This window comes from Lemur catta, chromosome X, assembly GCF_020740605.2.
Source record: "Lemur catta isolate mLemCat1 chromosome X, mLemCat1.pri, whole genome shotgun sequence".
Classification (NCBI taxonomy): domain Eukaryota; kingdom Metazoa; phylum Chordata; class Mammalia; order Primates; family Lemuridae; genus Lemur; species Lemur catta.
This window is the reverse complement of record NC_059155.1, coordinates 58,790,647-58,804,304: the sequence shown is the minus strand read 5'-3', so window position 1 is coordinate 58,804,304 and position 13,658 is coordinate 58,790,647. Positions and strand designations below refer to the sequence as shown.

Below are 13,658 nucleotides of genomic sequence, written 5' to 3'. Positions count from 1 at the left end.
AGGTGAAAAAGTTTGCACACAAGGGATTGTTATGATCTTAAGGATCTATAGATATGCTAAGGCCCAAAGGAGAAGACAGTGGGGTATGTCTGGATATGAATTTCCAATCCATATGAGTGATGAGCTAGCCCAGGATGGGGGCTGGAGATGAGGGATATTTTGTTTTCCATTCTGTCTGAACTTGGCTACCATTATGTGTATTATTATTTTCTAAGGAAACATTCCTAGTCTTCATCATGCCTACTGAATGGATATTCTGTCTGATGATTTAATGGAACCCCTGGAATTTCCTGTCTCTGGGCAGGACTTAGCATGATGCTGATTGTTCACAGGCTACAGCAGGAAACCAGATCTTGTGGCTTTGAGGGCTTAACTCTTTATACTCTGAGGCAAAGGGAGGTCTTTTAACTTTGGTCACTCCTTATTTTATAGAAGTTTGACTTTTTATATATATTCAAATAAACCTGGACTTCTGCTCCTTGAAGATTTTTTTTTTATTTTATTGAAAAAAATAAGAATCTTATTTCACCTCACAAGTGATAGTCTTTTAAATTTTCTGATAGTTTTTTATATGTATACTATATATATATGCACATAACATATAATATATTAAAATTATATATACACACATCCATAACTCTTGATCTAAAATTTATTTTGGCATATAATATATGATGTAGCTTTAAAAAGCACTGCCTCTGGAGTTATCTCAAAAAGATGTATTAAATAATCTTTCTTTATCCCTTGTTTTAGAAGATTATATATATGATGTTTTTATAGATAGTCTAGTTTGCTTCGGGACTTTCTATTTTGTTCTGTTAATCAATAACACTCTGCTTTAATTGCAATTGTTTTATAATATGCTTAATCCCTTACTTACCAGCTCCTCATTTCTTCAGTAGCAGAATACTCATTAATATTATATCCTGCTTTTTTCCAAAAAAAGCTAGTTTTGAAAAAATTCTATAGTTAAAATATTCCTATTGAGAATTCCAATTGCAATTGCATTAGGAGGTATCTTAAATCCAAAATAGCAGATATTTGTCAATAGCCTACTTGGTGGTTCTTGTTACAAGTTTAAGATCATAGAAAGAATGTATACATATCTAATTCATGATATAGGTTGTATCTAGAGAGGCAGTAGGGGAATGGAAGTGGAGAGTGATAAAAACGGGTATTATTTCTTATTTCTTAAAAAAAATTCACAAAGCATAAATGCCAAATTATTCAAATGTACTAAGTCTGGCGGTAGGTGGGAACATGGGTATTTATTATGGCAATCTCTGTACATTTCCATAGTGAAAAACAAAACAAATAAAAACAACAGATGAGGCAGGAGAATCAGGCTTGTAAGCCTGAGAACACAGCACATCCACTCTGAGTGCTATAAACAGACATGAGTGGTATGTGTGTATCCAGACTTTGGAGCTAGGCTGCACAAGTTCAAATCCCAGCTCTATGACTTAGCTTTATGACTCCAGGCAAGTTACTTAGCCTATCTATGCCTCAGTTTTCCCAGCTGTAAAATCAGGACAATAATACTAGCTACCTCCTAGGGTTATTGTGAGAATCAAATAAGTTATGACATGGAAAGCACTTCAAACAGTGCTTGGTATTCAGTATGTGCTTGGTAAGTGTTAGCTATCATTATTATTGTATTATTATTACATTTATTAATACTACACATATTACATTGTTTTATGGCTATTTTTAATTTTATATAAATTATATCATTCAAAATATGGGCCCATCTGCAACTATTTTACTCAATCCTCATCTGCTGTTTTGCAGGGAAATGGCTCATTCCAAGGCTAGCTTTTCATGGACAAGCCCCTTCCATCCTTGCCTTGAGAACCCGGCACCGGACTTGTCAAGCTACAGAGCAATTTCTTCTTTTGATCTCCTTGGAGACTTCAAACAAGCCTTGAAAAAGACAGAGGAAACCTCAATGTATGAGGAGGAGAGCTCCCTTGCCTCCATGTCCCGCCCACTGCGCAGCCGTGCCTTCTCAGAGAGTCACATCAGCCTGGAGCCCCAGAGCACCCGGGCCTGGGGGCAGCATAGGAGGGAGCTCTTTACCAAAGGGGATGAGACCCAACCAGATCCTCTTGGAGCCAGGAAAAAGGCCTTTCCTCCTCCTCGCCCTCCTCCTCCCAACTGGGAGAAGTACAGGCTCTTCCGTGCAGCCCAGCAGCAGAAGCAACAACAGCAGAAGCAGCAACAGCAGCAGCAGCAGCAGGAGGAGGAGGAGGAGGGGGAGGATGAGGAAGAGGAGGAGGAAGAAGATGAAGAGGGAGAAGAGGAGGAGGAGCTGCCACCCCAGTATTTCAGTTCAGAAACCACTGCTTCCTGTGCCCTCAATCCTGAGGAGGTCCTGGAGCCGCCACAACCCCTTAGCCTTGGCCACCTGGAAGGCTCAAGGCAGGGTTCACAAAGCCTGCCAGCAGAGCAAAAGTCCTTTGCTCTCCATTCCAGTGATTTCCTGCCCCCAATAAGGGGCCACTTGGGATCTCAACCTGAGCAGGCTCAGCCCCCTTGTTATTACGGCATTGGTGGGCTTTGGAGGACATCAGAGCAGGAGGCAACTGATTCCGCCAAGTAAGTACTTATGAGAGATACTGGGTCCCTGATGAGGCAGGCAACATGAGTTTGAATTCCACCTCCACCATTTACCAACTGTGTGACCTTGGGCTGGTCAATGAAACTGCTCCCAGCCTCGGTTTTCTTACCTGGAAAATGGGCACAATAATACCTGCTCTACACGGTTGTTATGAATGTTAAAATAATCTATATAAAAGACATAGCTCCATGCTTAGCATTTCAGATGCTCAGTAAATGGGAATTATTGAGGTTCTTGGCCCTAAATATCATTATTAAAATGCTATATTATTTCTTAATCTGTCTTTAAGGTATGGATCAATTTCTGGCCCCTGATCCCAAAAGCAATAAACCTGTGTTGCCTGTACTAGGCTTTTCCTGAAAATCTGGCTCAGGCCCCTTTCTGCAATTTCTTCTGCTTGTTCTCCAGAACAATAGGCCAGCTTACAACCTAACCTGCCTCTGCTCTAGGACAAGTAGCCTGGGCTTCTAAACTCTTCTCCCCTACCCCCAGCATCAAAGGTATTTCTGGGGCTTGATGCTTCATGCTTTGAAGATTCCTTACTACAGCTAGGGACATTATTTTTCCCTTCTTCTTTCTCTCTCTCCTTGTTTCCCCGCCTCTTTGCATTTGCCTCAGTGGGCGATATGTGGTAGTTGACAGGGTGAGCTGCTTGGGCAGGGAGGCCAAAGCAGGAGTGTGGTCTGGCGACAGGACTGTCAGTGTCTGCTCACTCCGCCATGCCAGTGCTCATCTGCATGCATCATGGTGCATGGTTGTTCTTTTTGCACCAAAGCAAAAGCCTCAGGACCATCATTGTTCAGTGCTCTGGGTCTGAGCTCAGCCCCATCTCTGCTGGGGTGAGGGGTAAGGAGTCAGGTGTCTTCTAAGTGATTTCTTTAAATCCCTTTATAGTAGGAACTTGCCTGAGACTTGTTGCTGTTAAAAGTACCTTGTTATTGTGTCTTTTATTGACAGGAAAATCTGTGACTCAGCTATGTGGAGCTAGTTGAGCAGTTTTCCCACACAAGATGCCACAAGCACAGCATTTACAGGGCCTGGCTCCTGGGCACTGTGAGAATCCCTTATCAGACCCCATGTAGCTGCTTCTCAAGCTGTCAATCTAGCTAGGGAGCGTTCTTATTGTTATTACAAAACATTTTGTGGAAAGTCACTATGATTGTTACCTATCACAGCAGGGAGAAGGGAAAGTGACCTAGCACATAGTAGGCACTTAACTAATATTTCAGAAAAAAGAACAAATGAATGAATGAGCATTTATTAAGCATTTACTATGTGCCAGCCACCGCTAGGCTTTATATATATATTATTTCATTTAATCCTACAAGAGCCTTATTGACCATTATTATCCCCATTTGACAGGTGAGGAAACTAAAGTTTAGCAAAATAAGAGACTAATTCAGAGTTGCACAGCAAAGATTCAGAGCAAGATCTGTCTCACTCCAAAACCCATGCTAGGCAGCCTCTCTGAGGCAGGTCTTATTCTTCATGTAGGCCAGGGTTTCATGAGGCCCTCTTTTCTTCTGTAAGGCAATGTGGACCAGAGGTAGCAGTTACAGGCCCTGGTCCTTCTTATTTATGTTCCTCCATTCACCTTGGCATCTTAGCCAAAGAGGAGGACACCGCTATTACTAGAGATCTTGTAACTTGCTCTAGAATTTTTTTTTTTTAATGGCTATAGGATGTGAGTGAAAACATTTGTTTGCACACAGCCCTGGCTTGTGGCTGCAAAAATCAATTAGAGATGCCTCTTTGAGTGATGGATATTTGAGGAACAGCATCATGCCCAACATAGCTGACATTTTTTGTCTGCTTACTATGTGACAAGCATTGTTGTAAGCACTTTCATGTATTGATCGATTTACACAACAAACCTATGAAATAGTTACTATTAGTCTCCATTTCTTAGATGAGAAAAGTGAGGCCCAGGGAGATAAAGTAACGTGATCACAAGATCACAGATAGCCAGAACCCAGGTAGTCTGTCTCACTCTGCTTGCCACATCGTCTCAGAATCTCTGAACTCCTGAAGAAGATTCTATTCCAGACCCTAGAAGAACACAGGATCCTAATCAGAAAGAAGCAGCTTTAAGATTTTACAAAGAAGAATAGTTTTAGGGACAAGTATATGAGGGCTGTCTGGAAAGTATCCAGCCGTTGTTAATATATTTTTCATAGTACATGGCTGGATACTTTCCAGACAGCCTTTGTACGTATAACATTTTGAATCTAAGATGCAGGCAAAGACATCCTAATTTCATCCAAGTTTATCTGTATTACCTCTATAACCTATGCACTGTTCGGTTAAAAAAAAAAAATGCTGGGATACACATAGAAGCCGGTTAATGGAATTATCAACTGTTGGTTAAGTCCAATAACTCTGATTCAAGTATAGGTATAGCTTGCTTTGTGGATTTTATGCATTTCCCCTCAGTTCTCTGTGGAAGGAATCTTATTTTTGCTTCGATGTTCCCTATCAAATTCTGATTACATTCTCATAAATCACCTGTAACCCCTTCCCTGTTAATGGAGGGATGAGGGAAGGAGCCCTAGAGCACAGTGCCTAACATGTTATAATATAATACAGGGCTCTGTCTGCTGGGGAACTGAGTCTTTAATTAGCATATCCTTTTTTTTTCTTTACATCACCTTCTGGCTCTGAACTTTCACATGTGCCCTAAATATTTTTCTTATAGATAGGAATTCCCTAAGCTCATACCTTCTTATCCCCTCCAGAATATTCTCTATCCTTTGCTAACATAGATATACTCCAGCCAGAAAATTATTTACACGTAGGGCTTTATATGATGTCAAGTTGTCCCTTTGGCAGTATAGCATAGTGGCTAGATGGCGCAGGTGCAAATCACAGGTCTGCCATTTAATGGCTGGTGACCTTGGGAAAGGCATTGTACTTCTTGGTGCCTCATGTTCCTTATCTGTAAAATGGTTGTCATGAGCATTCATTTCTAGATCTACAGACATACATGTGTGTGTGTCTACCTTAGGATGGTTTCAGGGACATAGTAAGCATAGTGTAATGGTAGCTAATATTGTTCCTTTATCGGTGTTATAAGCTTGAAAACCTACATATATTATAAAATGAATTTACCTAGGATGAGGAATATTGGCGTTCCAAAGTTTCTTTTGTGTGATGAATTAGGAGACAACATAGCATGAATCAGTAAATAGCTGTGGAGCCTTTTAACCATTATTTTTGACCTTTATCTAAAAGCTGCAAATAGCTGCAAAAATGACTAATGAGTTTTTCCTATTTTCCCTTTCAAACAGCTAGAGGTTAGCAAAGGGGTAGTGACGCAGACAGGTGGAAGCGGGGGATAGCTGGGAGGAAATGAGAATATGGTGAGGGTGGGCCTCCCCCTCGAATAAACCGTGGGTGGAATTATTTGCCCCTCCATCACTGAAACCTGACATTGTAGTGTTTCTCTTTACTTCCTTCCTCACACCAGACCAGAAGCTTTGATGGCAGAAGAGGCCAAACCCAAGCCAGCATGGAGCCAGAGCTACTTTTTTCCTGAGGAGAAGTTCTCTTTCATGGGCTGGGGTTCTGAGAAGCAACGCCTCAGCCCTGCAGGCTTCAGTGAACCCAAGACAACAGGGTCTGCTGCTACACTTGTCAAGCCCCTGGGTGCCACTGGTTCCACCTTTTCCCCATTTCATTCTCCAACCATGAAGGAGGCTGGGGCCACTGGGAATATGCCAGAAGTGGAGAGATGCTATCCCTTCTCAGGCCGAAGGCCTGCCCTACAGCAGGCAGTCTCAGAAGAGCTCATGCGAGATGTGGTGGGCCGTGACAAGTCCCTGGCAGGGGTGCTAACCCCAGCCTCCAACATGGTGACCACTGCTGAGGTCATGGGTGACCTCTTTGCTGTGGGAGATCTGCAGTGGAGGGGCCATTTCAAGCATGAGTGGCATCAGGAAAGAAGAAAAGATGAGAGTGTCCAGGAAAGCCACAGGGTGCCTTTGTAAGCAAGCAGACCAGTTAGAGCTGGGGTGGGCGTGGTCCAGAGATGGGTCTGAGGGAGGCCAATAGCTAAGGTCTCAGATATTAATACTTTCCTGCCACCTAGCCCCTCTTTTGGGATCCATATACTGGGGCCATGAACCAAAGGGAATCACTGATGATCAGAAGCCCAGAACTTTTGGGGCTTACCAGTTTTTCTGAATTTTAATAGTGTGTTAATGACCAAACCAAATTATCTCTAAAGAAGTCCCCCTAGCTGCTGAAGTCGGGGGCATTGAAATAGACTTCTAGGTTCTTAAAATTTGCCTTTACTTAACTTCTAGATAGTCTTCATGTGGCCTGTTTACATTTGAACAGTGCCTCCTGATCCATATTTTTTTACAACTCCTTGGTGAAGCAGGGTCCCATTTTTCAGATGGAGTAATTAAGAAGCAGAAAGGTCAGCAGCCTCTCAGCAGAGGTGTTCAGATGGTCATTCTTTGTTTCCACAGACAAGAGTTTCAGCACTTCTCACCTCCTCCAGGGGCCCCAGGAATCCCTACCTCTTACTCAGCTTATTACAGTATTTCTGTGGCCAAGGCAGAGCTGCTGAACAAATTGAAAGACCAACCCGAGATGGCAGAGATTGGCCTGGGAGAGGAAGAAGTTGACCATGAACTGGCTCAAAAAAAGGTGAAGTTCTTTGATATGCACTATCTATGATTTTCAGCATTTAGCTTGAGTGTGTCTGGAGGGTGACCAGCCCTCTAACACTCTCTAGAACATCTTACATTCCTGTATTTTCAGTATGGAAATCAAACAGCCTCTCTGGGTTCCTCACAGATCCAATTCCTTTTTGATCAAATCAATCAATCAATCATCATCATCATCATCACTGTCTCTCTAGTCCTTAGAACAAGCCTACAAGGTAGATATTAGTATATCCCTTTTTCACCTGTTGAGGGGACTACTTTGTCCAGGAGTTGCAGACTAAAAATGGTAGATCCAGGACTTGAAGTCAAGACTGTCTGAATTTCTACTTCACTGCAGTAATGTGCAGTCTCTCTGAATTAAGCCAGCCTTGTAAGTAAGTTACTGCCTAGGGCACATCAGAGTTTTTGCCAGTGAGCTCTTCTAACCAATGTAGTGTCATTGATTTTTATTCTCTGTGCAACTTCCTGGGAGAGAGAACAGACTGACTAAGGAAAATCAGGAGAAATTATAGGCTGGCAAAGTTTAGTATTTATTTGCAAAGATAGTCAATTGTCTCTTAAAAATACAAAACAGATAAATGGAGATGATGTTGTTGTTGTTCTAAAGCCTCCCTTTCTTCCTCTAAGTACCACTAGCTTGGTTTTTCTAATCAAATTCCTGGAATCACTTTGCCTTCCCTGTACTTACCCATTTTATTTCATAAGCAAATAAGGTTTCCATGACAACCTCAAGGCTCAATTTACCAGTTTGTGGACATCTGAACTCAATGTAAATTGCTCTTCTGCCCATATTTCTTTCTCAGGACATGACCTGTAGGAAAGCACAGGGCCATTTGCAAGAGCCATTTCCCATCTAAAGCAAAATGTCAGAGGAAGAATTGGAAGCATGGTGGTGTTAAAGTTTTATTGATCTAGATGTCTGCTTCCATGGATTCCATGTTCCCCCAGCATGGCAGGGCTGCTCCTAGCCTACTCAGGGCCTGGCCTCTACAGGAGCAAACCTAATAGAAGTCTGACCAGGAGAAGAGAGAGATGATCAGAAATGGCAAAGCGCAGGAGAGCAGAGAGTGATTTCAAGTGAATGTGGGTGGGCTAGGACAGTTTTTGTCTCTGAGGAAGGTCACCAATTTGCAATATCACAGAATAAACTCAGCTCTGGCTGGGTCTATGATGATTCCACAGCTCTATCTATTATACTTTCCCTAGGGTTGAAGTTCAAGTTATAGAGCCCAGGTGCCAAGAAACAAAGGGCTGTCTCCATTTTTATCCTTCTATCCATCCCTGGAGCCTGGAAGCCAGGATGGGTAGGTGATTTTCCAAGTGAGTCATTTGGCCCCCAGCCATCTCTTTTCCCCCAGCACTGAGTTTTGTTTGGGAGAGCAGAGGCTGGGAATATAACTGGCAGCCTCTTGGCATCTAATTGTGTTGCCTCATTCATATCACTGATCATCCCCAGTTCCCAGTGGATTCTGGAATTTTCCCTAGATGAAAACCTATTATGCTTCAGACTAAGGTCATGGTGATCTCCTGACTTTTGAACAGTTCTAAAATATAGCAACAGGTCCCAGAACCCAAAGGAGGCTCTCTTAGTCTTGGTCACCTTGGGCATCTCTTAATAAACTACTAAAGAAGAACACATTCTGGAACACTATAAGCCTGTGGTCCCAGAATGCCTGGGCTGGAATAATAATAAAACAAGCACTGAGTTCAGTATTATGCCTGGCACTTAAGTGCCCAGTGCATGTTTACTAATGCTGTTATTATATTATTTCTACAAGGCACTCTAAACTAGTGAATACTTGTCTAGCTGCAAGGTTCTGACAAGAAAGGACTTGTCCCAGGGTGTGCACAGCCTTTACAGCCAGTATTGCATTGTGGTTAAGAACATGGACTCCGGTGCATACTTCCTATGTACAAGATACTATTCTAAACATGTAACATGTATTAATTCACTTAATTGTCATAACAATTCTATGAGGCAGGTACTATTATTATCCTATTTCTTGGATGTGGAAATTGAGGTACAGAGAAGTTGAGTAATTTCTTCAAGGTCACATACCACTACTTTGTGGCAGAGATGGGGTAAAGCCCAGGTAGTCTGGCACTGGAGTCCATGGTCTTAACCACAATGCAGTACTGGCTGCAAAGGTTGTGTGCAGCCTGGGACAAGTCCTTTCTTGTCAGAACCTTGTAGCTAGACAAGTATTCACTAGTTCAGAGTGCCTTGTAAAAATAATATAATAATAATAGCATTAGTAAACATGCATTGAGCACTTAAGTGCCAGGCATAATACTAAGTTTTATACTTCTGTGATTTCATTTAACCATCACAACACCCCTGGCTTGTGGGGGGTGGGGTAGTTCTCCACTTTACAGATGAAAAAACAGAAGTCTTAGTGAAATTAGGTATCTTGCCCAAAGTCACACAGTTTAGAGGAGGTGAAATTGGAACCCAGGTGTCTCTGACTCCAAAACTCTACCACACAGCCTTCCTGTGAGTGCAGTCCCAGAACTAGTTATACCCATTAGGGAGACAAATCAGAAGACACAGGCAGTACCTCCCTTGAGAAGTTTACCATCAATAGTAGGCGAGGGATCAGACTCACATACATGGGATAGAAAATGAAGAACTTCAAATTACTCTATAGGGTTCTAATTCTAAAAAACTTGAGAGCTCAGAAAAGAAAGAGATCATTGAGAGAAGACTTACAGAGGAGGGCTTCCTGTAAGCAAGGGTAGGAGCAGAGCTGAGCCGTGAACAAAGAATAGGAACAGCGAAAGTGAAGAAAGAAACAAAGAGCAGGTGGAACTGCATAAGCTGCTTAGGAACACAAGAATGAGTGTGGTGAACACGGAGGGGAGTGAGGAGCTAATACCGGAAGGCTCTGAGGAGTGACGTTAGCATGGCAGAGTGGGGTCAGACTGAGTGATCATAACAGCAGCCTAGCTTTTATGGAGCACTTACTCTGGACCAAGCCCTTTGCATGCCTTTCTCATTGACTCCTTGCAGTCAGTGCAGTGGGTACTGCAATTACCCCCATGCTATGGATAGAGAAAGTGAAGCTTGCTCCCCTGTAATCCCCAGCACTCTGGGAAGCCGAGGCGGGAGGATCACTTGAGGTCAGGAGTTCGAAAACAGCCTGAGCAAGAGTGAGACCCCGTCTCTACTAAAAATCGAAAAAATTAGCTGGGCATGGTGGCGCATGCCTGTAGTCCCAGCTACTTGGAGGCTGAGGCAGGAGGATTGCTTGAGCCCAGGAGTATGAGGTTGCTGTGAGCTAGGCTGACACCACGGCACTCTAGGCCAGGTGACAGAGCGAGACACTGTCTCAAAAATATAAATAAATAAAAAATAAAAATAAAGTGAAGCTCAATAATGTCAAGTCACCCAAGGTCCCACATCTAGGAAGTAGCAGAGCTAGAAGTCAGACTCAGTCATTGTGACTCCAGAACTCACATTCTTATCCAGAAGGCCTCAAAAGCCAAGCTGCAGGGGCAAGGACCTAGCACAGTGTAATGAGCATTAGAGGTACTTAAATGGATTGAAGGAAAATGAATGAAGTGACAGGCAAGTATTTACTTGCAGACAAATGGTTTTCTGACGTAGGCTCTCAAAAGCATTCTATCTAGCTCCTATTTATTAAATAGTCTCAGCAAGTATTTATTAAGTTGCATTTGGCAAATGAGGCTTAGCCCATGGGTACCACTTATCTAATACCAAGAAGCTTGGTGGTGACATGGAGATCCTTACCAGACAGGGAGAGAAGGTGCCTACTTAGAAAACTGGAATTGCTAACGACTTGCTCAGGTTTCCTTTGTTTCCAGTGACTAGGGTAGAGCCCATCATCTGTTAGTTGGATCCCAAAACAGAGATGACAGGCACAAATCAGTTTCTGTTGGTCCCCATTGTCATCCTTTGTCTTCTCCTATTTAACTCCCCTAGATACAACTTATTGAAAGCATTGGCAGAAAACTTTCTGTCCTACGGGAGGCCCAGCGAGGGCTGCTAGAGGACATCAATGCCAATTCCACCCTTGGGGAGGAGGTGGAGGCCAACTTAAAAGCTGTCTGCAAATCCAATGAGTTTGAAAAATACCGTTTGTTTATTGGGGACCTGGACAAAGTGGTCAACCTGTTGCTGTCACTCTCTGGACGACTGGCCCGGGTGGAGAATGCTCTCAACAGCATTGATTCAGAGGCCAACCAGGAGAAGGTAGAGTTGGGGTCTCTGGGGTGTGGATGGAGGGAAATACCATCTGTTTCTTCTCAGGGCTCCCTCTTTCAAGCTGGGCTATGAGGGGAAGCAGCAAAGCGTAGTGTTACAAGAGTGCACACACTGACCTGTAAGTGCCCTGAAATTCTGGCTCTGTACCACTTATCAGCTGTGTGACTGTGGGCAACTCACTTAACCTCACTCGCCTCAATCTCCTCATCTATAAAATGGGGTGAACATCCTACCTGCCTCATGGGGTTGTGAGAATTAAATTAGATAATCTATGTTAGTTACTTAAAACAGGGCCTAGAAACAGGGTAAACACTGAATCAGTGCTACCTGCCAGCAGTAGTAGTAGCAGCGGCAGCAGCAACAGCAGCAGTTTTGCCTCACTCTCTCTAGAGTTGGAGAGGGAGGTCTCATCAAGTAGTTGAGATTGGGAGACTGTCAGTTTCGCAGGTTGAGTCACCCTGCCTACATCCTGAACCAAAACTGCATTCCTTTCCCTATACAAGTGGTTTTGAATTCAACTTTGAATCCACGATAAGGTGCATATGCACATGCATACACACATGGATACATCCACTCACACACATCCACTTACACAGAGATACACACCATATAGAAAGCATCGCCACAGTGATGGTTGTTCACCAGCTGGAAGGGACAGGCTGGCTTTTTCATAGCCTTTCCACCCCAAAAACCAGTGGTGGTCTCCAGATGAAAGACAGCCTTACAGATGTCACATCCCTCTGTCCAGAATTGCTGTTGTGTTTATCCTCCTCCTGCTACAGGGAATAAAGGCTTTTGCATGGAGGTGGACTTTAGGAAAGGAAGTCTAGGACTAATCAATTAGCAGAATGTTTAGCTGTATTGTGGCAGCATCCCTGGCGGAGCACTGATAGGCAGCACCGTTAGGCAGATGCCTGGGAATTGGGATAGTCCTTAACTGGTCCTCTGCTTCCCCAGTTGGTGCTGATAGAAAAGAAGCAGCAGCTGACAGGGCAGCTGGCGGATGCCAAGGAGCTGAAGGAGCACGTGGACCGCCGGGAGAAGTTGGTGTTTGGCATGGTCTCCCGCTACCTGCCTCAGGACCAGCTCCAAGATTACCAGCACTTTGTCAAGATGAAATCTGCTCTCATCATTGAACAGCGAGAGCTGGAGGAGAAGATCAAGCTCGGGGAAGAGCAGCTCAAATGTCTCAGGGAGAGTCTACTCCTGGGGCCCAGCAATTTCTAATTCTAGGAGCAGTCTGCCACAGCATCCCTGCCCAGCCACAGTGGGAAGTGCTTTCAATCTTCTACGTTAGCAGTTTGTTAGCAAGTAGATAGCAATTAGCAAATCCAGCCCACTATCCTGGACATCTCTCACTGCCCCTTTCCCTAGCAGTGGTCCCAGCCAGCTAGTAGACTCAGGGAGGGGGTCCCAAGTTTCCACCCTTAGGAGCTGCAACAAGGTATGATTATACAGCCACACTCTCCTTCCCACAGTTTTCAAGGGCAAGCACTTGCTGCCCACAAAACCAACAAAGTGCCTACATTCTTCTTTGTACTAGGACACCAAAGACATCAAGTACTTACCACCCACCCACACCATAATCAGCCTCTTAAAGCTCAGAAAGAAACTGCCTGTGCAGCTTCACTCTGCTCCAGGGCTTGTGGCCCAACCATTTTCCAAAGAGATCTGGCTCCCTTGAGGGCATTCACCTAGCAGGACCTCACCCAAGCTTTTCAGTGGGAAGCACAGAAGGAGGAATTACACTTAACAGAATGCGATCAAAGGTTGGGTATCCCCGAGTCCCCCTCAGGAAGGAGCCAGTCTTAAACAAATCAGCTCCATCCCACCTTCCCCAGCAGCTAGTTAAAAGGGAAGAGGCCTACTCTCAGCCCTGGCTAGTTTGGTCTGACTCCTTTCCTAAGACTTTGGGCCTACCACCTCTTGTTTCACCTTGTCCTTTCATTGCTAGGAGTTGCACAGGTGCCTACTCTAAGGCTACACACTATGGGCCATTAATAGCTCGACTAAAGCTGGCTTCTGGATATAGGTTTCATTATTGTGGGCAAGGGGTTCTTATTGTTATATTTTAATGGCCTTTTGATTTTATTTATTTTTATGTTGTGATTATTTTTATCTTTTTAACTAATGAGGCAAG

At 43.7% G+C, this 13,658-nt stretch overlaps 1 protein-coding gene across 2 annotated transcripts in view; it reads left to right on the top strand.

The window, feature by feature from the left end:
* The window catches only part of SHROOM4 (shroom family member 4), a 195,750-nt gene extending 182,926 nt beyond the window's left edge, over positions 1-12,824 (top strand). Inside the window, exons 6-10 of one of the 2 annotated variants that reach the window (XM_045538468.1) lie at positions 1,792-2,598; positions 6,087-6,236; positions 7,093-7,273; positions 11,237-11,506; positions 12,476-12,824. In XM_045538468.1, the coding sequence (XP_045394424.1) occupies positions 1,792-2,598; positions 6,087-6,236; positions 7,093-7,273; positions 11,237-11,506; positions 12,476-12,745 (1,678 nt within the window). In that variant the 3' untranslated portion in view covers positions 12,746-12,824. Of the gene's footprint in view, positions 1-1,791; positions 2,599-6,086; positions 6,603-7,092; positions 7,274-11,236; positions 11,507-12,475 lie in introns of both variants that reach the window. The other variant, XM_045538467.1, reaches the window with a different exon arrangement.
* Positions 12,825-13,658: the final 834 nt, after the last annotated feature.